Source organism: Labeo rohita, chromosome 25, assembly GCF_022985175.1.
Source record: "Labeo rohita strain BAU-BD-2019 chromosome 25, IGBB_LRoh.1.0, whole genome shotgun sequence".
NCBI lineage: Eukaryota > Metazoa > Chordata > Actinopteri > Cypriniformes > Cyprinidae > Labeo > Labeo rohita.
Genome location: NC_066893.1, coordinates 13,688,612 through 13,712,104, shown reverse-complemented (window position 1 = coordinate 13,712,104; position 23,493 = coordinate 13,688,612). Strand labels below are relative to the sequence as shown.

Genomic DNA, 23,493 nt, shown 5'->3' with positions numbered 1-23,493 from the left:
GATTCAAATTAAAACCAATGATTAGGTTAAGCTAAATGTGAATATTTTATTGTCAAAAACCATACACATAATTTAAAGACTTCCAAATGTAAATTAAACCACAATATTCATTTATATTTACAAGATTGTGTTCCATAAACATCTATCCTGTCCCTCTCTGCCACTTTGCTTCCTGTCTATTCACTGTCCTATCAAAATAAAGGCAAAAACGCCAAAAATAAATCTTGAAATAAAAATGAAAAAATATGCATTCCCAAAATGGGAATGAAACTACAGTGAAATCAAATTGACCCACAAATTCTCTCCGGTTCTCTCCTATTTGCTCATACTAATCTTGTATTACTGTGTGTAACAAATCCTATGACACATTCTGCTGAAACCTTTAACAGTCCTCACAATGAATAATATCTGCAGTACATAATAAAAATACTTCATATTACCATCACAATAAATCATAAAACAGCATCTTGACTGAAACTCAGAGGATTTGTGTGGTGTGTTTGAGTCCTCGTATGTGGTTTAAAGAGGTGGGATGGATCAAAACTGATAAAACACTCTAAACAGAAAATACAGTTACATTTTAGCACAGCTGTGATCATTGGTTGATTTAAAAAGAAAAAAAAGAGAAAAGTGAGCACAATGTAACACTGTAAACCAGTTAATATGTCATTCCCTTGATACAGCTTGAATGTGTTATTTTTGAGTGCAGTTAAGCTACTTTTCATGAAATAAGAGGTTGTAATCAATGTTTTTTTACCCTCCAGCCATACCCCTTTAAAATTGTTGAGGCATTGGATCTTTTTCCCATTTAACTTACATTGTCTATGGATTCCTAGCTTTCTAAAAATCAAAATCGAAACTGATTTAGAGGCAATAGTGCACCTTTAAAAAGCAACTTTTTTCATCCAAAATAAAAACTTGTCCCAAAACTCCCTATTATTTTTACACCCAAAACACCTTTATATCAAAATATTTGAATGAACAAAATATAATAGGAAAGAATTTGAACATTTGAGTAATATCATTTGTTCCCAAACCATACACTTTTAAGGTGTGCAGGCCAAATGCGAAAAGAATGAAACAACCCCCATGAAATAAATAAATAAAAAACAATTAAAACAAGTTTTGCTGCTTTTCCAGTTCACTATCAGAGGCCCAGAAGCCCTCGGTTGTTGACATAGGGTGGTAGTGGATTATAGAGAGGTCTCCAGACTGTGCATTGGGCTTCCAGGAGTCGGAGGAAGGATAGTTTTGGCTATATCTTTGTGCTGATGGAAGCCCCGGTTGTCGGATGCATTGTTGTTCTGATTCGGGGATAAAACTGGAGGCAGTGGGGAAGGAATCGTGTTTCGTTTAGTAGGTGTGTCTTCCTCAGGGTCTGTGTCATCGATGAGAGGGATGGCTGGCTCTGAATCCTCAATACGAAACTCTGGGTGGCTCATGAAGTTGTGTATGGAGCTGCGAGACTCTGGCGTCTCCAGGCCTTCGTAAGGGGACATGGTATCCCGGAAAGCATTAATCACACGGATCTGAAGGAAAAATACCAAAACCAAGGTCAATAACATTCAACCATTTAGAATTTTGCCAATATTTTTGAATACTTACACTACCAGTCAAAAGTTTTTGAACAGTAAGATTTATAATGTTTTGAAAAGAAGTTTCTTCTGCTCATCAAGCCTGTTTTTATTTAATCCAAAGTACAGCAAAAGCAGTAATATTGTAAAATATTTTTACTATTTAAAGTAACCTTCTATTTGAATATATTTTAAAATGTAATTTATTTCTGTGATCAAAGCTAAATTTTCAGCATCATTACTCCAGTCCACACGATCCTTCAGAAATCATTCTAATATGCTTATTTGCTGTTCAAGAAACTATTAGAAATTATTATCAGCAATATTTAAAACAGCTGAGTACATTTTTTCAGGATTCTTTGATGAATAGATTCAAAGATCAGCATTTATCTGAAATAAACATTATACACTATACCCTTCAAAATGGGAAAGAAATTATAAAAATTAATCATTTTATTTAGCAAGGTTGCTTTAAATTGACCAAAAGTGATAATAAAGACATTTATAATCTTACAAAGATTTCTATATCAGATAAATAAATGCCTTTTGAACTTTCTATTCATTAAAGAAACCTGAAAAAATTCTACTCAGCTGTTTTTAACATATTATTAATAATAAATGTATTTTGAGAAAGCAAATCAGAATATTCAAATGATTTCTGAAGGATCATATGACTGGAGTAATGATGCTAAAAATTCAGCTTTATAATCATAGGAATAAATTACATTTTAAAATATATTCAAATAGAAATCCATTTTTTAAATAGTAAAACTATTTCAAAATGTTACTGTTTTTACTGTATTTTAGACAAAATAAATGCAGGCTTAGTGAGCAGAAGAGACTTCTTTAAAAAACATGAAAGATCTGATTTTTCTTTAAATTATAGTCTAACTTGCACTCATTCACATTTTTATGATGGATTTTATATTTTAAGATTAACAAATGTGGTCTGGGACAAGGGTAAAACATTTATAAATACAAAACATTTAAAAGTAGCAAAAATGCATGACAAAAAGTCTAAAAAACTTTCAATATCAGCTTCATAAAAAAAAACACTAAAAAGAAAAAAAAATCGAATCAAATTTGCAATTTCAAATTCACCCAATTATAATGAAAATTCTGACATTAATTACTCACCAACTTGTAAGACCTTCATTCATCTACTGAACACAAATTAAGATATTTTTGATGAAATCTGGGAGCTTTCTGACACTCCATAGACAGCAATGCAAATACCACATTCAAGACCCAGAAAGGTAGTAAGGACATTGTTAAAATAGTCCATGTGACATCAGTGGTTCGACCTTTATTTTATAAAGCTATGAGAATAATTTTTGTGTGCAAAGAAAACAGAAATAATGACTTTAACAATTTATTCACTTCCGTGTCAGTCTTGGACACGTTCATGAGCGTACCACGACGCATGCGTGTGATACTCCTTACGCAGGAGCTTTCTGATGTAGAACCCAGATGCAACGCACCATGTTTACAAGCAGAGGAAGATGCACATATGCATTGTGGTATTCTTGTGAACGTGCATTTAAGACTGACATGTAAGAGAAGAAATTGTTCAATAAAGTCATTGTTTTTGTTTTCTTTGTGCACAAAAAGTATTTTCATACCTTCAGAAAAATCCGGCTGAACCACTGATGTCTCATGGACTATTTTAACGATGTCCTTACTACCTTTCTAGGCCTTGAATGTGGTAGTTGCGTTGCTGTCTATACAGGGTCAGAATGCTCTCAGATTTAATCAGAAATACCTTCATTTGTGTTCTGAAAAGGAACGAAGATCTTACCGGTTTGGAACAAACTTTCCCTTTAAGGTGTGAAATCAAAAAGAAACCTCATTTAGTACCTGTGTCTGAATTCTGTTGAGACCCCTGCACCACAGAACCTGCCCCCTTCTCAGCTCCATTTCAGCATGGTCGATTTCATCCAGGTCTTCCATCTCCTCCAGCTCCTCCTCAGGGATCTCCTCCTTCTGAGTGCCATGACCCGCCGTCACCAGGAACTTCAGGCGACTTGTGGGAATGGTGGAAATCAACTGTGTGTTGGAGGTAAGAAAAACAATACATCACTCAGTCCATAATTTTAAAAGTCATCAGCAGTTAAAATATTTTTCAAGGCCTACCTGGCCCCAGAGAAGAGAGCCAAAGCCAAGGAAGACACACCACAGCCACTGCTCAACAGAGAGACCTACACAGCTAAAAGGCTTCCCTCCAAACTGCACGATTACGATCTAAAAAACAAAATCATGTTGGGATTCAGAACAACTTGACGCAGAGTAACAGAGATTACAATGTGGCGTACAGTACCTGGATGACAAAGGTCCCGAATACGATGGTGCAGAAGATCATGTTATTGAAGATGCCCTCGAAAACGTTTCTCTCGCCGTGGATCTTTCGAGCGTTAATTTCGTTAAAGAGCTGCATCATCACAAATGTGTTAAAGACGATGGTGTAATGCTCTGTAGGAGGAGCATGAAGAGGAGCGTTCCTGCCACTGTCAATGTCAAAGATCTGCTCACCTGTGAAAAAAATTTAAATCAGAGATATATTAAGATAGTGTACTCCAATTGGATGCACTAGATCAGTTTCCCAAACATTTTGTCAGCCAAATCTCTTAGATGTAATTTTTTGCCTGAATATTTACTTGAAATATTTAAAGGGATACTCCACCCAAAAATGAAAATTCTGTCCTGAATTACTCCCCCTCATGTCGTTCCAAACCCATAAGACCCATAAATTAAGCTATTATTTGTTGAAATCCCAGAGCTTTCTGACCCTGCATAGACAGCGACAGTACTACCACATTCAAGACCCAGAAAGGTAGTAAGGATGTGACATCAGTGGTTCAACCATAATGTTATGAAGCTACAAGAATACTTTTTTCACACTGAACATGGGTTGGAACTCTTCATGAACTCTTAAAGTGCACCAGATAGATGAATTCAACTTTATAATTAAATTTATGCTTGCTTTAGACATTTTGGGTGTTTCTTACCAGCAAACAGCAGCGTGAAGATGATGGTTAACTGATATACAGCATGTCCGAGGATGTTCTTCATCATAGTGCGGGAAATAAGGGGCTTGTTACGGCCGTAGGGTTTGCGCAGCAGTAAAGCCTCGGTGGGAGGCTCCGTTGCCAGTGCTAGTGATGCAAATGTGTCCATAATTAAATTCACCCACAGCATCTGTACAGCTTTGAGAGGGGAATCCTGTGTGAAGAGACAAAGTAAAAAGTTTAATAGAAAGCATGAGGTGGCTGGAAATGAGGACAGGAGAAAGTGGAAGCAGAAGTCTGACCTGTGTGATACAGGCTCCAGTAAATGCCACAATGACAGCCACCACGTTGACCGTCAGCTGAAACTGAAGGAACTTTGAGATACTGTCATAGACGTTCCTCCCCCACATCACTGCTTTCACAATGCTGCTGAAGTTGTCGTCTGTCAGGATGATGTCTGACGCCTCTTTGGCCACATCTGTTCCAGCAATGCCCTAAAAAGACAGATCATGACATGTCAATGGCAAATTTAATTAACTTTCATTTTCCAAGATTGTTCATGAAAATTGAAACACTAAAGGCACGTTAACATTTACCAATGGTCGGCCAAATTTCAATGTGTTACTTCCCATTTCTTTGTAATTGACCCTTTTAAGTTTTTGACAGGTGATTTGACCAATCATAACTCCGAATTTGCCATTCTGTCTGACAAGCAAACCTAACCGAAGAGTAGATTAATGTAGATGGATGTGAACTTGAAAAATGGTCCTAGATTGCTGTTTTACCTTTTTTTGTAAAGGACAATTGATCTTTTTTGCATGTTCACTTTGTAAACACTGGGTTGGTACTTCTTCAGCGATTTAGGACGATTTTGAAGTTGAGAGAAAATGAGATGGGAGTTTTTCGACCCTAACTGTCTTAAACCGGAATACACAGAGCTCACGCAGAGCTAGATATGATGAGCATTGGAGGTTAAAAAGTATATAAATTGTCATTTATTTTAGAAAATAACTGAACGTTTCACTAGATAAGACCCTTATTCCTTGTCTGGGATCATTTAGAGCCATTTAGAGCCATCCACTGAAAATACTGTACCTTTAGTCCTTAGAGCCTCATTCTCATTCCCATCAAAAATTAAATATGGTACTACCCTGTCCAAAGTCTGTTCAGATTAAATTTGCAACTTGGATTGAAACATAGTTAGATTCTTTCTTTCCTCATTTTTTTTGTAAATTCAATATTAATTTGCATTTGTTAGGTCTATTATAGAGAAGTGTCAGCAAGTTTTTCCAATTCTGAAAAGTCTTACCATTGCAAATCCAACATCAGCTTTTTTTAGCGCCGGGCCGTCATTGGTTCCATCTCCAGTAACAGCGACTACTTGTCTCTGTTCTACGACGGTGCTATCAATTATACCTTAAAGAGACAGCAAAACGTTGAACAGTGGCTTCATTTTTTTCACATTTTGTTATGTTGCTGCATTATGTCAAACTGCTTTAAATTCCTTTTTTCCCCACATCAATCTACACTTGACAAAGATTTTTAACATTTATTACAAATAAAAAATGATTCCATTGCATAAGTATCCACACCCTTATCTGGACAGTTAAAATTTAGCTTAGGAGCATTTATATTCCTTGTAGATTTCCTTGTAGAAGTTAACCTGTGGTAAATTCAATTGAATGAGTATAATTTGGAAAGGCACACACGTCTTACTAAAAGGTCTAACAGCTGAAAATGCACATCAGAGCAAAAACCAAGCCCTGAGGTAAAAAAAAAAAACCTGCCTGTAGAGCTCAATGACAGGACTGCATTAAGCCACACATCTGGGGAAGAGTTCAGAAAAAAATCTGCTGCATTGAAAGTTCACAGAAGCATGTAGTCTCCATTATCCTTAGCTGAACAACCACAACTCTTCCCAAAGTTGGCCTCCTGGCCAAACTGAGCAATTGATGGAAACACTCCACCAATCTGGGCTTTATTGTGGTGTTGCAAGACTCAATCCTCTTCTCAGTGAAGACAAATGAAAACACACCTGGAACTGGCCAAAAAAATGCATATGAAGGACCCTCAGACTGTGAGAAACAAGAATCTCTGATCTGATGAACCTTAATTCCAAGCATCATGTTTGAAGGAAACCAAGCACGGCTCATAAAAAGAAGTAGTATCCCTAAAGTAAAGTGTGCTGGTAGTAGCCTCATGCTGTGGGGCTGTTCTTCAGTGGCAGGGACTGAGGGACTCGTCAGAGTAGAAGAAAGGCTCAGTGCACCAAAATATTGAGATGAAAATGAAACCCCAGTCCAGAGCATTCAGAACCTCAGACTGGGCAGAAGGTTCACCATCCAACAGGACAATGACCCTAAGCACACAGCAAGAGTGGCTTACAGACAACTCTGTGAATGTCCTTAAGTGGCCCAGCCCATTCTGGGCTTGAACCCAATCAAACGTTTCTGGAAAACCTGAAAATGTCTGGCAGACCCCATCCAAGCTGGCAGAGCTTGAGAGGTGAAGAGGTGAGGTGAAGGATGGCACATAATTGCCAAATGTTGATGTGTAAATCTTGTTACATCATACACAAAAATACTTAAGGCTGTAAAGATGCTTTAGGTAAGTACTGAGTTAAGGGTATGAATACTTATGCAATGTACTTATTTCAGTTTTTTTATTTTTAATAAATTTATGAAGTTGTTTGCCTTGTCATTATGGTGCATAGAATGTAGATTGAAAAAAACAGTTTAACATAAGGCAGCAACATAACAAAACATGAAAAAATTGAAGGGGTATGAATACTTTCGCAAGGCACTGTATTTGCAGTCATACTGTAATATTCACCACAATTTTAACAGCAGTCCTGTTTAAAACTCATTACCTTTGACCAACGTATGTTTATCAGTTGGAGAAGATCTTGCAAGTACACGCAGTTTGGGCCAGATCTTGTCCAGGCGCTCTTGCTCAATCTAAAAACATCATGAGAGCTTTAACATCAACCTTCATTTGAATAAATACTGATCATTTTTTTATTTTGACCGCCTCACCTCTCCAAGTTCATTGCGTATCCGTCTGTTGAACTCTTTGCCTTCAAGGCACAGGAAGTCGTCGCCCATATGGAGAATGCCGCACTTGGTTGCAATAGCTCGAGCTGTGTTAATGTTATCCCCTGTGACCATGCGCACAGTGATGCCTGCTCGCTGGCACTTTTTAATAGCATCGGGGACCTGTGGCGATTACACCACCCGGAGTTAGGTGTCAATAAACAAATGCTGACTTACAGTAATAAGCATCTACTTTGTTTTCACTGTCAAATGCATATTTCCCTTGTAAAGTGAATGGAATAGTAGGGTTATTAATGTTCAAGTGAGCAGTTACCTCTGGCCGAACAGGATCCTCAATGCCCACCACACAAATGCAAGTAAGTCCAGTCAGGATATCTGTCTCATTATCCCAATCAGGCTCCCCGTCCGAAACAGGGAAGTCCCTGTAGGCGAGGCAGATGGTCCTCAGACCCTCAGAGGCCATGGGCTCAATCACCTTTTTCACCATGTCATCCCGATCAATGGGCTTGAAGACTTTGGCTTCGCCACTGGCTGACAAGACTTTACAGCACCTGGGGAAATATGTGATGTGAAAAACATATTATAACTTGTTGGAAAGTTACAAGTACATTGTCTGACATTCATATTCGTTCATAGCTGTGGTACTCTCCTGAACACACATCGAAGACTGATGCAAGATTGTTGGATAAAGTCATTATTTTTGTTTTCTTTGCACACAAAAAGTGTTCGCGTAGCTTTATAACATTATGGTATTATGAACCACTAATGTTACACTGACTATTTTAACAATGTCCTTACTACCTTTCTGGGCCTTGAAAATCTCTAGGATTTCATCCAAAATTACTTAATTTGTGTTTTGAAAATAAACGAAGGTCTTACGGATTTGGAACAACAAGAAAATGAGTAATTAATGACAGAATTTTAATTTTTGGGTGAACTATTCCTTTAAACGTTGAACCATGCAGATTTCACATCAGGTTCAATTTTTTCATGTGGATTTGGCACACTGACCAAAAAAAAGCTGCTTGGTTTGAAAGAGGCTTCTGTGTGGTGCTTGGTGCATCAATATTGACCTTCTTTGTCAGCTAAATTTTGCTGAAATTTTCCTAATGTGACTTCATAGTGTTTCCTGTTTTTGGTCTATTTTTCCAGGAAAACTGGTCTAAAACATTGATGACTCATCCATAACTATAAAGATTTTTTTATCCAATGAAATGCTTTATTGAAGTGTCCCTCACTCTAATAATACCACCTATATTATTATCTCACAAATAGCAATCAACATCTGAAATATTAAATGCGTACTTACTTCTTCAGGAGAATTTCTGACGCTCCTTTGCTGAACATACGGTAACTTCCATCTGGATTTTTGAGGACTGTGCTCATGGATTTCCTGACTGAGTTGAAGGTGTATACTTTGTACAGTTTTTCCTCAGGATATTCACTGCGAATGGCTTGATAATCTTTTCGTAAATCTGTGGTAAACCCTAGCAAGGCACATTCAGTTTTGTTCCCAACTTGACGGGGCAGACCGCCCTCTTTCTCAGCAGGCTAGACAGAAAAAACAGATTTATAAAAATCATGAAATAAAGTCTAATCTTACAAAAAATTATGGATATAATAAATAATAAATAAATAAATAAATATCTTTAAATAAACATGAATTTGTAATAACAACAAGTTATAACATAAATTAAATATACTTTAATATGTGACACTGGACCACAATACCAGTCATAAGTAGCACGGGTTTATTTGTAGCAATAGCCAACAAGACATTGTATGGGTCAAAATTATCGATTTTTCTTTTATGCCAAAAATCATTAGGATATTAAATATTAAAGTAAATATTTTTGCTAATTTCTTACTATAAATATATCAAAACTTAATTTTTGATTAGTAATATGCATTGCTAAGAACTTCATTTGGACAGCTTTAGAAGGTGATTTTCTCAATATTATTTTTTTTTGCACCCTCAGATTCCAGATCTTCTCGGCCAAATATTGTCCTATCCTAACAAACCATACATCAATGGAAAGCTTGTGGTCCAGAGTCGCATATACTAATGAATCTTTTATACTAATTTGTGACACAACATATTTTACAGAAACTTGTGGGGTTCATGCAACTCGTATGTAAATGCTATTGAAGGGATAGTTCACACAAAAATGAAAATTCTGTATCATTACATGGACTTTTTTAACTATGTTCTTACAACCTTTCTGGACCTTGAACATGGTAGTACCATTGCTGTCTACGCAGGGTCAGAAAGCTCTCAGATTTCATCAAAAATATCTTAATTTGTGTTACGAAGATGAACAAAGGTCTAACGGGTTTTAAACTACATGAGGGTGAGTAATTAATGACAGAATTTTAATTTTTCGGTGAACTATCCCTTTAAATTGAAATTCTTCACTTTTTCTCTTGTGGTCACAGTTTTTTTTGGACCCTTTGTACATTTCAAACACAAAATGTAGTATCTTACCATTATTTTTGAAGTATATGCACAATTAACACTGATGCCTGTGATGAGAAGATTCATGATGCTGCCAGGAATCAGATCAGGTTCCGGGACCTTCTTGTAGTGTCTGTCTCCAATATTCACCTGGACCACTGTCATTCTGTTCATGGTTAGGGTGCCTGTTTTATCAGAGCAAATTGCGGTGGCATTTCCCATCGTCTCGCAAGCGTCCAGATGTCTCACCAGGTTGTTGTCCTTCATCATTTTCTACAGGGAATGACATAGATGATTTAACTACAGATTTTAGAACAGTAGCTACTACAGTTTGTCATGAGGCTAACGCAAAAAACAGACCACATACTTTTACAGAATAGGCCAATGAGATTGTGACAGCAAGCGGTAAACCTTCAGGCACAGCAACAACCAGGACAGTGACGCCGATGATGAAGAACTTGACAAAGAACTGGATGTAGATTGGAGTGCAGTCTTTAATCCAGGGAAGCCCCTGGATCCAGAAAGTGTCCACCAAAAAGAGCACCACAAGAATGAGGACTGTGATGGCCGACATGAAGAGCCCTGGAAAGAAAACACACACAAGAACATCACATAACCACATAAAAGCCTCTCTTGGAGTTTTTTGGGGGGGCTTTTTTGTGCCTTTAATGGACAGGATGGTAGAGAGATGACAGGAAAGTACTGGGTGGAGAGAGGGGAGCAGGATCAGCAAAGGACCTCAAGATGGGATTCGAACTCGGGTCGCCATGAACACAGTTGTGCTATATGTCTGCACACTAACCACAAGGCTATTGGCACCAACACTCTCTTGGAGTTTTGATACAAGGACAAATGTACAAATTAAGGCCAGGACACACCAAACTGACTTCAAAGCACTAGTGGCGAGAAAAAAACGACAGCGCTGTTGCCTCACGTTGGCAGCATCTGGACAAAAAAGCTACACTTGAAAACACTTTTTTTTACCTGCTTTTCCAATTTGGACAGCTAGTTTGGTGAGCTTCCCCTGAAGTACCGATTTCTCTTTCTTTGGAATCTTGTTTTTTTTTGGCTCTTCTTCTGTTCCGTCATCACTGTTGAGAGGCTCCATCTCCACTGTGCCTCCGTCCTTCTCTGAATGAGGCAAAAACCAGAGTGATGTTAAAATAAATCTAATTTGATGGTACTTATAATCTAATCTGTTGTACAATGGCTGTGCATGTAGCATAAATGTACTTTTAAATTATCTGTTTTATTTTTTTTTACATCAAAATATGATTTTATACTACTCAATCAACCAACCAAACTTCATTACATTATGATATATAAAAATGACAAAATAGCTTCTAAATGTAACTGCATGTTCACTTTTTAAAGTGTAATATTAAGTTTTCAGCATTGATAACAAGGTTTTCTGGCTCATGTGACATTGAAAACAGCTGCAAGAAGATGGCTACTAAAAAATCTGCTTTCCATCACATAAATAAATATTTTAAAATACATTAAAATAGAAGACAGTTATTTAAAATGTAATAACACTCACAATATTTCTGTTCTTACTGTATTTTTTGATAAAAAAAATGCAGCCTTTGTGAGCATTCTTTCAAAAAACATTAGTCTTACTGACTGCAAACTTTTGAATGATTGCATTTTGGTGTTCACTTGGGCAATATGAGTTTGAATTCTGCTTGCAACATTTCTGACAGTCCAGTATTTGTATATGTGGACAAGAGGAAAAAGCAGAGCTGTAAGGCCAAAGGCCCTAATCTTCTTACTGCTAATCAGCATGAAAAGAGTGAAGAGCACAGTTAGCAACTAGCTTCAACCATATGTTCACAGGACATTCTCGTACACTACATAAGGAAAGAGAGGCACACAGTATGTGCCAAAAGAGCAACTACTGCTTGAACTATGTCACTGACTGCTATTTCATGTAATGTTCCTGCAGTGGTTCTCAACTAGTTTTGCCATACAAAAGTAACAAAGAATGTCTCTTGAATTTAGATGGTTTCTTGCAACCAATAATTTACCACACAGAAAAGTGATTTGCATAGTTTTGTTCATGTTTTCTAACAATAAAAGCATGTCATCTGTCTAATTTAATTAGATTTATCCAAGTGGCAGATGAATGGTGCATTTTTACATCACAACCCACCAGTTGAGAACCACCGATCTAAAGGAAATGCTATGATATACAATTACAGCATGTGCTAATACACACCTTTCTTTTTATCTGTTGCATCTGGCTTTTTGGCTGCTGAAAGTTGAGATGGATCAATCAGATATTTGTGATATCTATAGATACTAATCATTTGGAAATGATGTGACTCCTGCAGCATCCTAGTCAGGTATGTTTAAAATGATTTCTGGCCAAAGCATTTCAAACAGTTTGCCTATTTAATAACAGTTTCATTTTGGAGGGGAAAACCACCCCCCGGTTTCACAAACAAGGCTTAAGCCTAGTCCCAGACTAAAATGTAAGTCTGAGCTGTTTCAGCTGAAAGAAACTTGCACTGCTTGATCTTAAAATATATCATTGCATTTGTTTTGTGTCAAAATGCATACCAGTAATGTTTTATCTAAGGCATGTTTATAAAAATTGCTTTATTGTACTAACTGGACTATGGCCTAATCCTGGCTTAGTCTCTGAAACCAGCTCTGAAACTTAGTTAAAACAGAATGGATACCTAAACTATTATTTTGGAAATGCATACTTAAAGAACATACTTTTCTTTTTTTCTTTCTTCTCCTTCTTCTTCCTCTCTTTTTCTTTCTTTTTCTCTTCTTTCTCCCGCTTTTTCTCTTCCTTCTCCCTCTTCTTCCTCTCCCTCTCTTCTCTTTTTTCTCCTCATCGTCATCATCGTCATCATCTCCGCCTCCGAGGAGAGTGAAGATGATTCCCGTCTGAGAGTTCACCCCCACAGCTGTGACCAGCATTTTTCCGGAGCCCTCCATCACATGCGTGCCTGAGCAAAAAGAACAAAAATGGGCATGTAACCAGGTACTGTATGTAAGTATTACAATGGCAAAACTGCATTAGTCTTGACCTTTCGATTGTTACCATTATTGTTACTTAAAGGGATTAATATAACATAAAGGATGTCTCTTACAGAAATAGGCAGTAGAAAACCAATGAAAGATAATGTTATTTAAAAAATCCACATAGTTTTATACATACTTTGGACTATGGGGGGCGCTATTATTTCAATGACGTGAAATGGCTGCACTCTGTGAGCTACTGGCACTACCTGTTGCTATTTTTAACACAACTAGGAAAATAAAATACTGATACAATGTCACATTGTGTGGCTTTTGGTTGTATTTTCCAGTTGAAGGGCAAGAAGAGAAGCGATGTAAGTCTTTACTACTTTCCTAGTGATAAGAGGAGAAAAGAATGGGAAGATGCCTGTGGATGAATAAAACTTCCTAAAGACCCACGTTTTTGTTCTCTCCACTTTAGCCCTGGTGCCTTTGAGATTTTTAGTTGACCACAGCTACTGAACGAGCTTACAAATGGCAGAGACAAGAAACGCTAGATGCCATCCTGACAGGATGTAAACATGCTGACGCTTGTCATGACGCCGCAGCCACTAAAGGAGTTTCTCAGCATGGATTTTACTCGATATTCCGGGTTGTTTAGACTTCTTGTTGGGAAAATCGGTGCGGCATTTGGTTTATGTCTATGCTTATATCCATTGCCAAGCTCTTTCAGTAGCTGTGATCATTGTATCAGTATTTTATTTTCTGAGTTGTGCTGCAGTAAAAATAGCAACAGTCAGCACCAGTAGCTCATCGAGTGCAATCATGTCATGTCATCAAAATAATGGCGCCCCCCACAGTCCAAAATATGTATTTTTTTAATAATGTAAATCTTTCATGGGTTCTTTATTACATATTTCAGTAAGAGACATCATTTATGTTATATTAAGCCATAAAAGTCTTAATGCCTGGGGTTCACTTAAAAAAAAGGCAGAGCAAAACCTGAAAGAAGCATGGGGTCTTTGTCCACAGTTTTTTTGACATGGTCCGACTCTCCAGTGAGGGAGCTCTCGTCAATTTTTAGATCGTTGCTTTGGATTAGTACACCGTCAGCAGGAAGGAGGTCACCTGCAAGCACAAAGCAAAGGACAGATGGTGTCGTCTGAGACACAACAGACAGATGTTTGCATTGCGAGCCAAAAAAGAGGTTTTTAATCGAGCACGGCAAATGCTAACCAAAATGACATGAACAAGAAAAACAGACTAATGAAAAAAACTGTATTTTATATGCTTTTACATTGTTTTTTTTAAAGAACAGTTGAGCCAAAATATATGGTTTTGTTATTTACTGACTTTGAGGTCTTTCTAAACCCGTACGCTTTATTTTATACAACAACAGTTCATTCCATGGCTGTCAAGATCCAAAAAGGAAAAAATAAACATAAAAGAATCAAAAAGGTAGTTAATTTTTAATTAACTTCCCTTTTTAATCTAGCACATTCACATGCAGAATAAAAAAAATTGTGTTGTGTTCATTAATGTACTACTTTTATACACTGTAAAAAAAAAAAAAAAAAAAAAAAGTTGTAAATAAAATGATTATTTAATTATGTTTTACACAAATATACTATTTCGGTCTTTCTACTTAAAAATTTCATGTTTAAATTAAAGGTGTTACTATGTTTTATTGTAATTATTTTAACCATTTAACAGCATATGAAATATAGAAGCAATAAATCAAGCCTAATTCTTAATAGTTAAATATATTAAAACAGTTAAGGGTGACCATCATTTTACCATATTTTACTTGTGCAATGTCTCCAACCACAATCTCGGATACAGGAATCTGAATGACTTGACTGGCTCGAAGGACAGTGAACTTCTGTTCTTGCTCAATGCGGCTCTGCAGTCCACGGAATTGCTTTTCTTTGCTCCAGTCATTAAAGGCTGTGACAAGAACCACGCAAATGACAGACAAGAGGATGGCAGCACCCTCAATCCAGCCCGCCTCTGCCTCACCCTCGTCCTCAACTCCTCCAGCCGCCCTACCACAGTCTGCAACAATGAGGAAGTTACTGCATAAGTCTTAAATTATGTTTAAGATTATATATATATATATATACATATATATATATATATCAGAGGACGCGTTAACCAAAAATTGTCTGTCATTGATGGAATTTTTCATCGGTGACAGAAAATTGTCCTGTAGGTTCATAATTAAAAAAGAAAATGTGAACAAAAATAAAAGCAATTAAATGTGTTATTATAATTAAAATATGAAAATTAAAATGACGGGTAATAATAGATTATGACGGAATTTTTACGACCCTGTCTGTCAAAATGACTAACGTCATTAGTCTAACGCAGTCTAACGCAACCTCTGATATATGTATATATATATATACACACTACTGTTCAAATGTTTGGGGTGAGTAAGATTTTTTTTTTGTATTGAATTTTTATTAAAAATAACAGGATTTGCAGGATTTTACTGCTAATTGCACAACAGAACTCAGGTATATGTATTTTCGAAAATATTTTTTTCTAACAGCAGAAGCCCTGGGTGAGCTGAATACATAATAGTACTACGTCACCTTCAGGCCATGTTACAATTTCAAATTCATTGTTATTCAACAGCACCACTGAGCAAGAGAAACAGAGGCATATTATTCATGGTGAGATTAAAAGCCCTATGATACTCACGTTCTCTCTCGGCATCAGGAGGTTTATAGAAGGAAAGGCCTAAGGATATTATGGCTGCAACTTCCAAAATAATTAGAGTCACATCCTGCAATGCTTCCCACACTAGCTGAAGGAATGTTTTTGGCTTTTTAGGAGGTATAAAATTTTTTCCAAATTCTTCTTTTCTCCTTGCAATGTCATCGGAATGACCACTTAACCCTAAACAGAGAGAAAGAGGAGAATAATCATTTAAAAATATGGTGTAGAAACAAGTTACACTCAAAAATTGCTAGTAAATTTCACAAATAGCAAGTAACACGTTGAACATTACAATATTATGTTCAAAAAATCTTTTTTTTTAAGATAACTGCATTATGATTACAGAAAATTGTGGAAACCTCTTTCCGCCATTGAATAAAATTAAAAAATGGTAATTGCGACTTACAATACTGAGTTTTTTTCAGAATACAGCCAGAACTGCAAGATATAAACTCGGAACTGTGAATTCTAAAGTCAGAATTCTAAGAACTCTGAGAAAAAAGTCACAGCTGCGATATAAACTCACAATTTGAGAAAAAGTCACAGTTGAAAGTTGAAATATAAAGATACAATTCTGAGAAAAAAAGTCCTAATTCCGAGATATAAACCCGCAATTCTGAAATCGTTTATATCTCACCACTGTGACTTTTTTCTCAAAATTGTGAGTTTATATCTTGCAATTCTGACTTTAGAACACAATTGCGAGTTATTCAGTCAGGAGTGTGAGATATAAATTTTCAATACTGAGAAAATATCAGTGTTTTTTCATCTCAGAATTGGACTTTGTAACTCAAAATTGTGAGTTTTTACATCACAATACTGAGAAAAAAAGTCACAACGGTGAGATACAAATTCACAATTTTGAGAAAAAAAAATCACAATTGTGAGATATAAACTCACAATTCTGAGAAATCGTCTATATCTTGCCATTGTGACTTTTTTTCTGAGAATCACAAGTTTATATCTTGCAATTCTGACTTTAGAACACAATTGCGAGTAATTAAGTCAGATATGTGAGATATAAACTTGCAATTCTGAGGAAATATCATTTTTTTTCCCAACTTTTTTTCTGAACTGGACTTTATAACTCGCAATTGCGAGTTTATATCAAGCTCAAAAGACAGAATTGCCTGTTTATATCTCACAATTCTGTCAGAATTGTAAGATTTTTTAAAAAAATTTATTCAGTTGTGGAAATGGGCTTCTATAGAAAATATTAAGGTAGAAATATAAACAAAAAATACGTAATTTGTTTTGCTTTTTCCTTTTTTACCATATGAAATAAGCTTATGGTTCTGGTTGTAAAAATATTATATCATTTTTATAACACCATATAAAAATAAGATGTACCATTACACTTCCAGATTGTACAAAGATTTCTGAAGGGTCTCTCAATATAATTATTAGCAACCATGTTCGAATTACACATGAATTTTAGATGACCTAAACATCCTTATGGCATATCAATATGTACTGAGTTTTCAATTTAACAACACATTTTGAAATAAACGGAAAACATACTGATGATTAAACATGTTCAAAAAATGACAGATGGATCAAGTTGAGCAAAACAGTCAATCCTCAAACTTGTTCTAGATATATATTTTAAAATGCTTGAAATTGAATTGGATTTGGAGATTTTTACTTGGTTCTGTTTTTCATTTTAAATATAATGGATTCCAAAAAATACGAAGATTTCCAGTCCCTGCGCAAGCAAGAGCACAGCCTGAACACTAACACAGTGTAATCCCTCTCTTCCTTCTCTTGCTCAATTACAAAATGCTAGTCCTCTGCCCCCTCAAAGGTTTACCCACTGCTGGCAAGGGCAAAAATGAATGTAAACCCCATGCAGCAGAGCAGCGGGCAGTGAGATTAGCGGGAAGCGGAGCAATGAAGAGCCTGCCTCGGTTTAAGGTGAGTGGGATTACATGAGGTAAATTGATCTGGGCCCACCTGTCACAACTACAACTGTCTGTTATGGCTCATGACAGAGCTAAATATGTCAGTGCAGAGCAGTAAGCCAACGCATATCGAACTGGAAAATATAGATGGATGATAAAGTAAACACGGCAATCAAGGTCAGATTTTAACAAGAGATAGGACTCTTTCATAACAGACAGATTGTGTATTTATAATACACATAAAAATCTTAAATGAAAGATCATGAGGAGAGTGTAAACATATTTCGCTGGAATTATCAAGGGAAACATAAGCTGATCATGGTGTTAGACAAATGATTGTGGAGTTGAGCTCGTTCAAATAATACGAAGATGGATTGGTCTAAACTAGAAGCACAGGAGGAGATGAATAAAAAGGTAAAATGAGGGACAGTAAAATCCAAGATGACATGATGGACACTTTAATAACCTGGACATTAAATGACAAGAAAGGCAAACATCTTTTGTCAGCTAATTGACACATAATAACTGTAATTTAGTTAGAAATTATGTACTAAAATAAACCTTTTTTTTAAATATTGCTCGTATTATTCATTATAGCTTTCATTTCTAACCGAGGCACTTGGAATGACTAAGAAAAACATATAACAGAAATAATAGTTTAAAATATTAGGGCTGTCAATAGTTTAAAATAACCAGAACACCAGAATAAAATTGGTTAATTGGGCTCCACTGGTTAACATTAGTTAATGCTTTGATTTTAATAATGTATTAATTGAAATAACCATTGGCTGATATTAATAAATGCTTTAGAAGTGTACTAGAAGTCATGAGTTAGACTTAAAAATATATATCTATATCTAGTCAAACTATATTCGCTTGATGAAAATCCTTCACGATATGGTCAAAAATAGACATGCTAACAGATTAGCAATTAACTGCATAACTGTACAACTTTCTCTTAAAGACCAAGCCTTTCAACTGGATCATGCAGAAGAACCACACTGTAAAAAATAAAAAACACAATTTGCTGAGTAAGCTTAAAATAATTTGTTACCCTGCTGCCTTAAAATTTTAAGTTTAGTCAACTAAAATAAGTTTAGTCAGTTTGAAATGTTAAGTTGTACTAAGTAACAACTTAGATATTTGTGTTTGCTAAACTTAACAGATGGGTAAGTAACCCAGCTGCCTTAAAATTTTAAGTTGATTCAGCTAAGTTCAATCTAAGTTGTCACTTAGTATAATTTAACATTTCAAGTTGAATAAACTTTTTTTGAGTTGACTGAACTTAAAATTTTAAGGCAGCCAGGTTCAAATTATTTTAAGTTGACTCAACAAATTGTTTTTTACAGTGTATGTATCTCATTATATGCTCTATTATTGCTCCATTGTCAAAATGTGTTTCTGAGAGAGTCTTTCAAAGCTAAAATATGGTTCTTGATGAAAGCTACACTCTTAAAAATAAAGGTGCTTCACGATGCCGTAGAAGAACCTTTTTAGTCTAAATGGTTCCATTAAAGAACCTCTAACATCTGAAGAACCTTTCTGTTTCACAAAAGGTTCTTTGTGGCAAAAGAAGGTAAGAGAGCAATGGTTCTTTAAAGAACCTTTGACTAAATGGTTCTTTGTGGAACCAAAAATGGTTCTTCTGTGGCATTGCTGTGAAGAACCTTTCAAAGCACCTTTATTTTTAAGAGTGTATAGTGCTAAAGGCGAAAGGAAAAAGCACATGGAAAAAGACGTCTGAAACTTCTAATTGCTAATTAGTCATTGAGCTGACGCATTTATCCAAAGCGATTACGCTACACTTGTTACAGAGACAGTCTTCCAGGAAGAGCCTGAGGTTAAGTGCCTTGCTCAAAGCTGAAATAGTGAGAGGTCATGGATCAACCCCTGTGAAGTTCGAACATACAACCTTCGCTTAACCCTTGCTAAACCAGCATCAGCGTCACTAAACCATTCGGCCTGAGGTTCGGCAAAACTGAAAGTGATGGTTTTTCTAGGAATGCATGATATATCGGTACCATCTTGGTAAATATATATTAGAGACTTTTGAAATGTATTGGTATCACCTGATACTGAATATGTAATTGTGCACACCTATTTCCACTGTTTTTACATTTGTGACTGTGGACCACAAAACCAGTCTTAAGTTGGTATATTTAGCCAAAAATTCATTGTATGGGTCAAAATTATCGATTTTTCTTTTATGCCAAAATCATTTGTTAAGTAAAGATCATGTTCCATGATGATATTTTGTAAATTTCCTACCATAAATATATAACAGTTAGTAATATGCATTGCTAAGATCTTCATTTGGACAACTTTTTTCTCAATATTCTGATTTTTTTGCACCCTCAGATTCCAGATTTTCAAATAGTTGTATCTCGGCCAAATATTGTTTTATCATAACAAACCATAAATCAATGGAAAGCTTATTTATTCAGCTTTCAGATGACGTATAAATCTCAATTTCGAAAAAATTTTCCCTTATGATTGGTTTTGTGGTCCGGGTCTCAAAACCACTCTTAAGTAGCATGGGTATATTTGTAGCAATAGCCAAAAATACATTGTATGGGTCAAAATGATCGTTAGGATATCATGGGATATTATAAAGGACAGGATACAATTTTTGATTAGTAATATGCATTGCTAAGAACTTCATTTGAGCCATTTTAAAGGTGATTTTCTCAATATTTTGATTTTTTGCATCCTCAGATTCCAGATTTTCAAACAGTTGTATCTCGGCCAAATACTGTCATATCCTAACAAACCATACATCAGTTTTCAAAAAAAAATTTACCCTTATGACTGGTTTTGTGGTCAATGGTCACATTTAGATTACCTTTAATGTCATTTAAACCTCACCTATAGTTAATGGTTAAAAGCACAACATTTTACACACTGTTAAATGTTATTTTAAGCAAATCTATAAATTAAAAATATTAATTTTTAAATGGTTAAAATGACTTATTTTAGATTTTAGAGTTTATTTTTAATTTCTTTCAATTTAATATTGCCCATTTGTTGGTTATCGGCTACAATCTGAAAATAATTATTGACCAAATTTGCAAATTCTGTTTCTAAAATCAAATTTTTTATCCATTTCATTAGGTTTGGTGATAAAATAACAATGCATATTATCAATGTTATTGAATGCATAAACATTAACACAGCAAAGGAAATATTTACCATCTACTGGTGATGATTTTAACCTGGAACAGAGTCCCTGAACATCTCCATAGCACTCCTGAATCCTTTGTATTCCATCTGTCCCTCTGAGTTCCATGAGCGATCGAAGTTCTTTGAGTGTGCAGCCAAAATCTCCATCATGATTGGCCTCTGTCTTGTACTTCGACCCACGGAATGAGTTTTTGGCCATAGTCCCGCTAAAGTACACCAAAAAATGGAGGAGAAGTGGCTTCCCCTGAGGTAAGCAGTGACAATATCCAGACTTAATTCCTCAGGGATGCAAAAAGCGACTCTTTTGATGACAAACCGGATGTAATTCAAATGCCATTTCCATTTGATTGTCTGGCGTATCTTCTCTCATCTTGGGTCACAGAAAGTCAAGGTCATCGGGTTTGCGCCAAGTCACATCTAAAACAAAAAACAAACGCAAGTTCATTGCATGCTCTATCATTCCCATCTCAGCTTTTGTGACCATTTAGCACTTGAAGGCAAATAAAATGTGATTATTCGTGTACTGTCACAACTGCCAGATCAGGAGATACCACTGTCAATCAACAAAGGAAGTCACATCAAACCGTATGTCACTGCTTAGAGATGATGTTGACAGCTATGCAAAGTGACAGTTGGCTTTTGTAATGGCCCTTGAGTGGAAAGATCCGTTACGTCTGCTTAAAGAACTGAATGCTAAATTTAGTTCTGTTACATAAAACTGGCGTCTCGTCTAGAAGAGAGACCTGCCAAAGACAATAGGCATGTGTCCAAAAAACATATTGGGAAAAATAGTTTAAATGAAAGTGTTACTGAATTAAACCAGGGTTATATTTTTATAGTTTTTATTAATATTTTTCAGTGTTCATATAAAAGTTCTTTTGACACTTCTATGACTTTTGGTGTTTTAAAAATTACTATTTAGGTTTAGTTCTAGTTTATTTCTAGTAATTTCAGTGCTTCATATTAAACTTAATTCAGTTACCTGTAAAGGCAGGATTTCCAATGGTCATTTAGTTTTGGTTTTAGTTAATAATAACAACCTGGTTTGAACAAACTAACAATTTTCACCATAATCAGCAATGAAATTAGGATTTTTTATAACTGTAAATTATGTTGAGATTCAAAGGCTGTTCGCAGTGACATCTAAAGCCCTCTCAAAGGTCATGGACAATAAAATATGGTCGGTCATTGAATAAATTTGCATTTTTAAGACTTTAAATCACCTCTTATTTCTTTGATAACTAAATGTTTGCTCACAAAACTTAGTTCTCAATCTGCATCAAATGTAACCCTGGACCACAAAATCAGTCATAAGGGTCAATTTTTTACAAGTGAGATTTATAAATAATCTGAAAGCTGAATAAATAAGCTAGGATAGGACAATATTTGGCCAAGATACAATTATTTGAAAATCTGAGGGTGCAAAAAAATCAAACTATTTAGAAAATCGCCTTTAAAGTTGCCCAAATTAAATTATTTGTTTTGATATGTATATATATATATATATATATATATATATATATATATATATTTACGGTAGGAAATTTACAAAATATCTTCATGGAACATGATCTTTACTTGCTATCCTAATGATTTTTGGCATAAAAGAAAAATCAATAATTTTGACCCATACAATGTATTTTTGGCTATTGCTACAAATATACGTGTGCTACTTAAGACTGGCTTTGTGGACCATGGTCACAAATAAGTCTTTTATTCCCAAAACGTCTGACTGACTGAAACAAATGACTGAAATAATGATTTTACAGAAGCACTAAACTAAAACAAACCATCATAGCTGACATACTTCAGTTCATTATTATAAAACACATGAAAAAGTACTTACAGATTTTACTTGTCCATTCCTGCAACAACAAGACAACAAGACAAAAGCAACTCCTCGAACAGCTCCGTCAGAAGATGCTGCTTTCAGAGTCTGAGTGACTCACCGTCACTTACAATTACTCCAAACAACACACAGTCTGTACTACAAAGTGACATGCCAAAAAATCTCCTTTGCTACATAAAATTATTTGACCTTCAGTGGACGGTCTTGAGGAGCACAGTCTCCATTAGAGGAAATGGCTTGCTGAATGATTATCTCAGGAAAGCTTCTTGCTTAATCTAATTAGTCAATCTGTGGCAGTAGTGAGACACACAGCCATTGCTGCTGCTGTAGGGAAGAGTATGCGTTGTTGAACACAGACAAACATATTTACTCATTCCTGGATAGAACCCTGAGTTCATTCAGACTTCTGAGGGAACTAAGTGCAGCTGATGAAGCCTGAGGCACAAGAGTTGCTCTTGTGTATACAAAAAGCTTTTATTACTGGACCTGTACCAGGAAAGAACACTGTTATATAGAATTAAAAGAATAAGGCTTAAAGAAGAGCTTGAATATCACTATTAGATGTTTTATGTACACAATCATTTTTTGTGAGGACCAAATTATCGTTTGATAAATAATATCTGCAGTATCTTTTTCTTTTATGTGGCACGCTAAATGCTCTCAAGAATGAACTGAATACAGAAATAATTTACTAATGTTTCTGTGACACGATAGCTGAAAATCTATATTTACTCATGCTGTGAATGAGGAGTGTGAGTCACATTGTGATGCTGCAT

The 23,493-nt window shown here is 35.6% G+C and overlaps 1 protein-coding gene across 1 annotated transcript; it reads right to left on the bottom strand.

Moving 5' to 3' along the window:
• Positions 1-32: 32 nt before the first annotated feature.
• Positions 33-22,940, bottom strand: atp2b1b (ATPase plasma membrane Ca2+ transporting 1b). Its single transcript, XM_051100140.1, is given in 22 exon segments — positions 33-1,529; positions 3,432-3,620; positions 3,708-3,815; positions 3,892-4,103; positions 4,580-4,793; positions 4,882-5,073; positions 5,889-5,995; positions 7,449-7,536; positions 7,615-7,794; positions 7,946-8,183; positions 8,942-9,183; positions 10,118-10,360; positions 10,455-10,669; positions 11,072-11,218; positions 12,306-12,341; positions 12,812-12,920; positions 12,923-13,050; positions 14,066-14,191; positions 14,861-15,118; positions 15,770-15,967; positions 20,878-21,285; positions 22,715-22,940. Coding segments are annotated over 21 exon segments (3,756 nt in total). The 5' UTR covers positions 21,068-21,285; positions 22,715-22,940; the 3' UTR covers positions 33-1,193.
• Between the last annotated feature and the right edge of the window lie 553 nt (positions 22,941-23,493).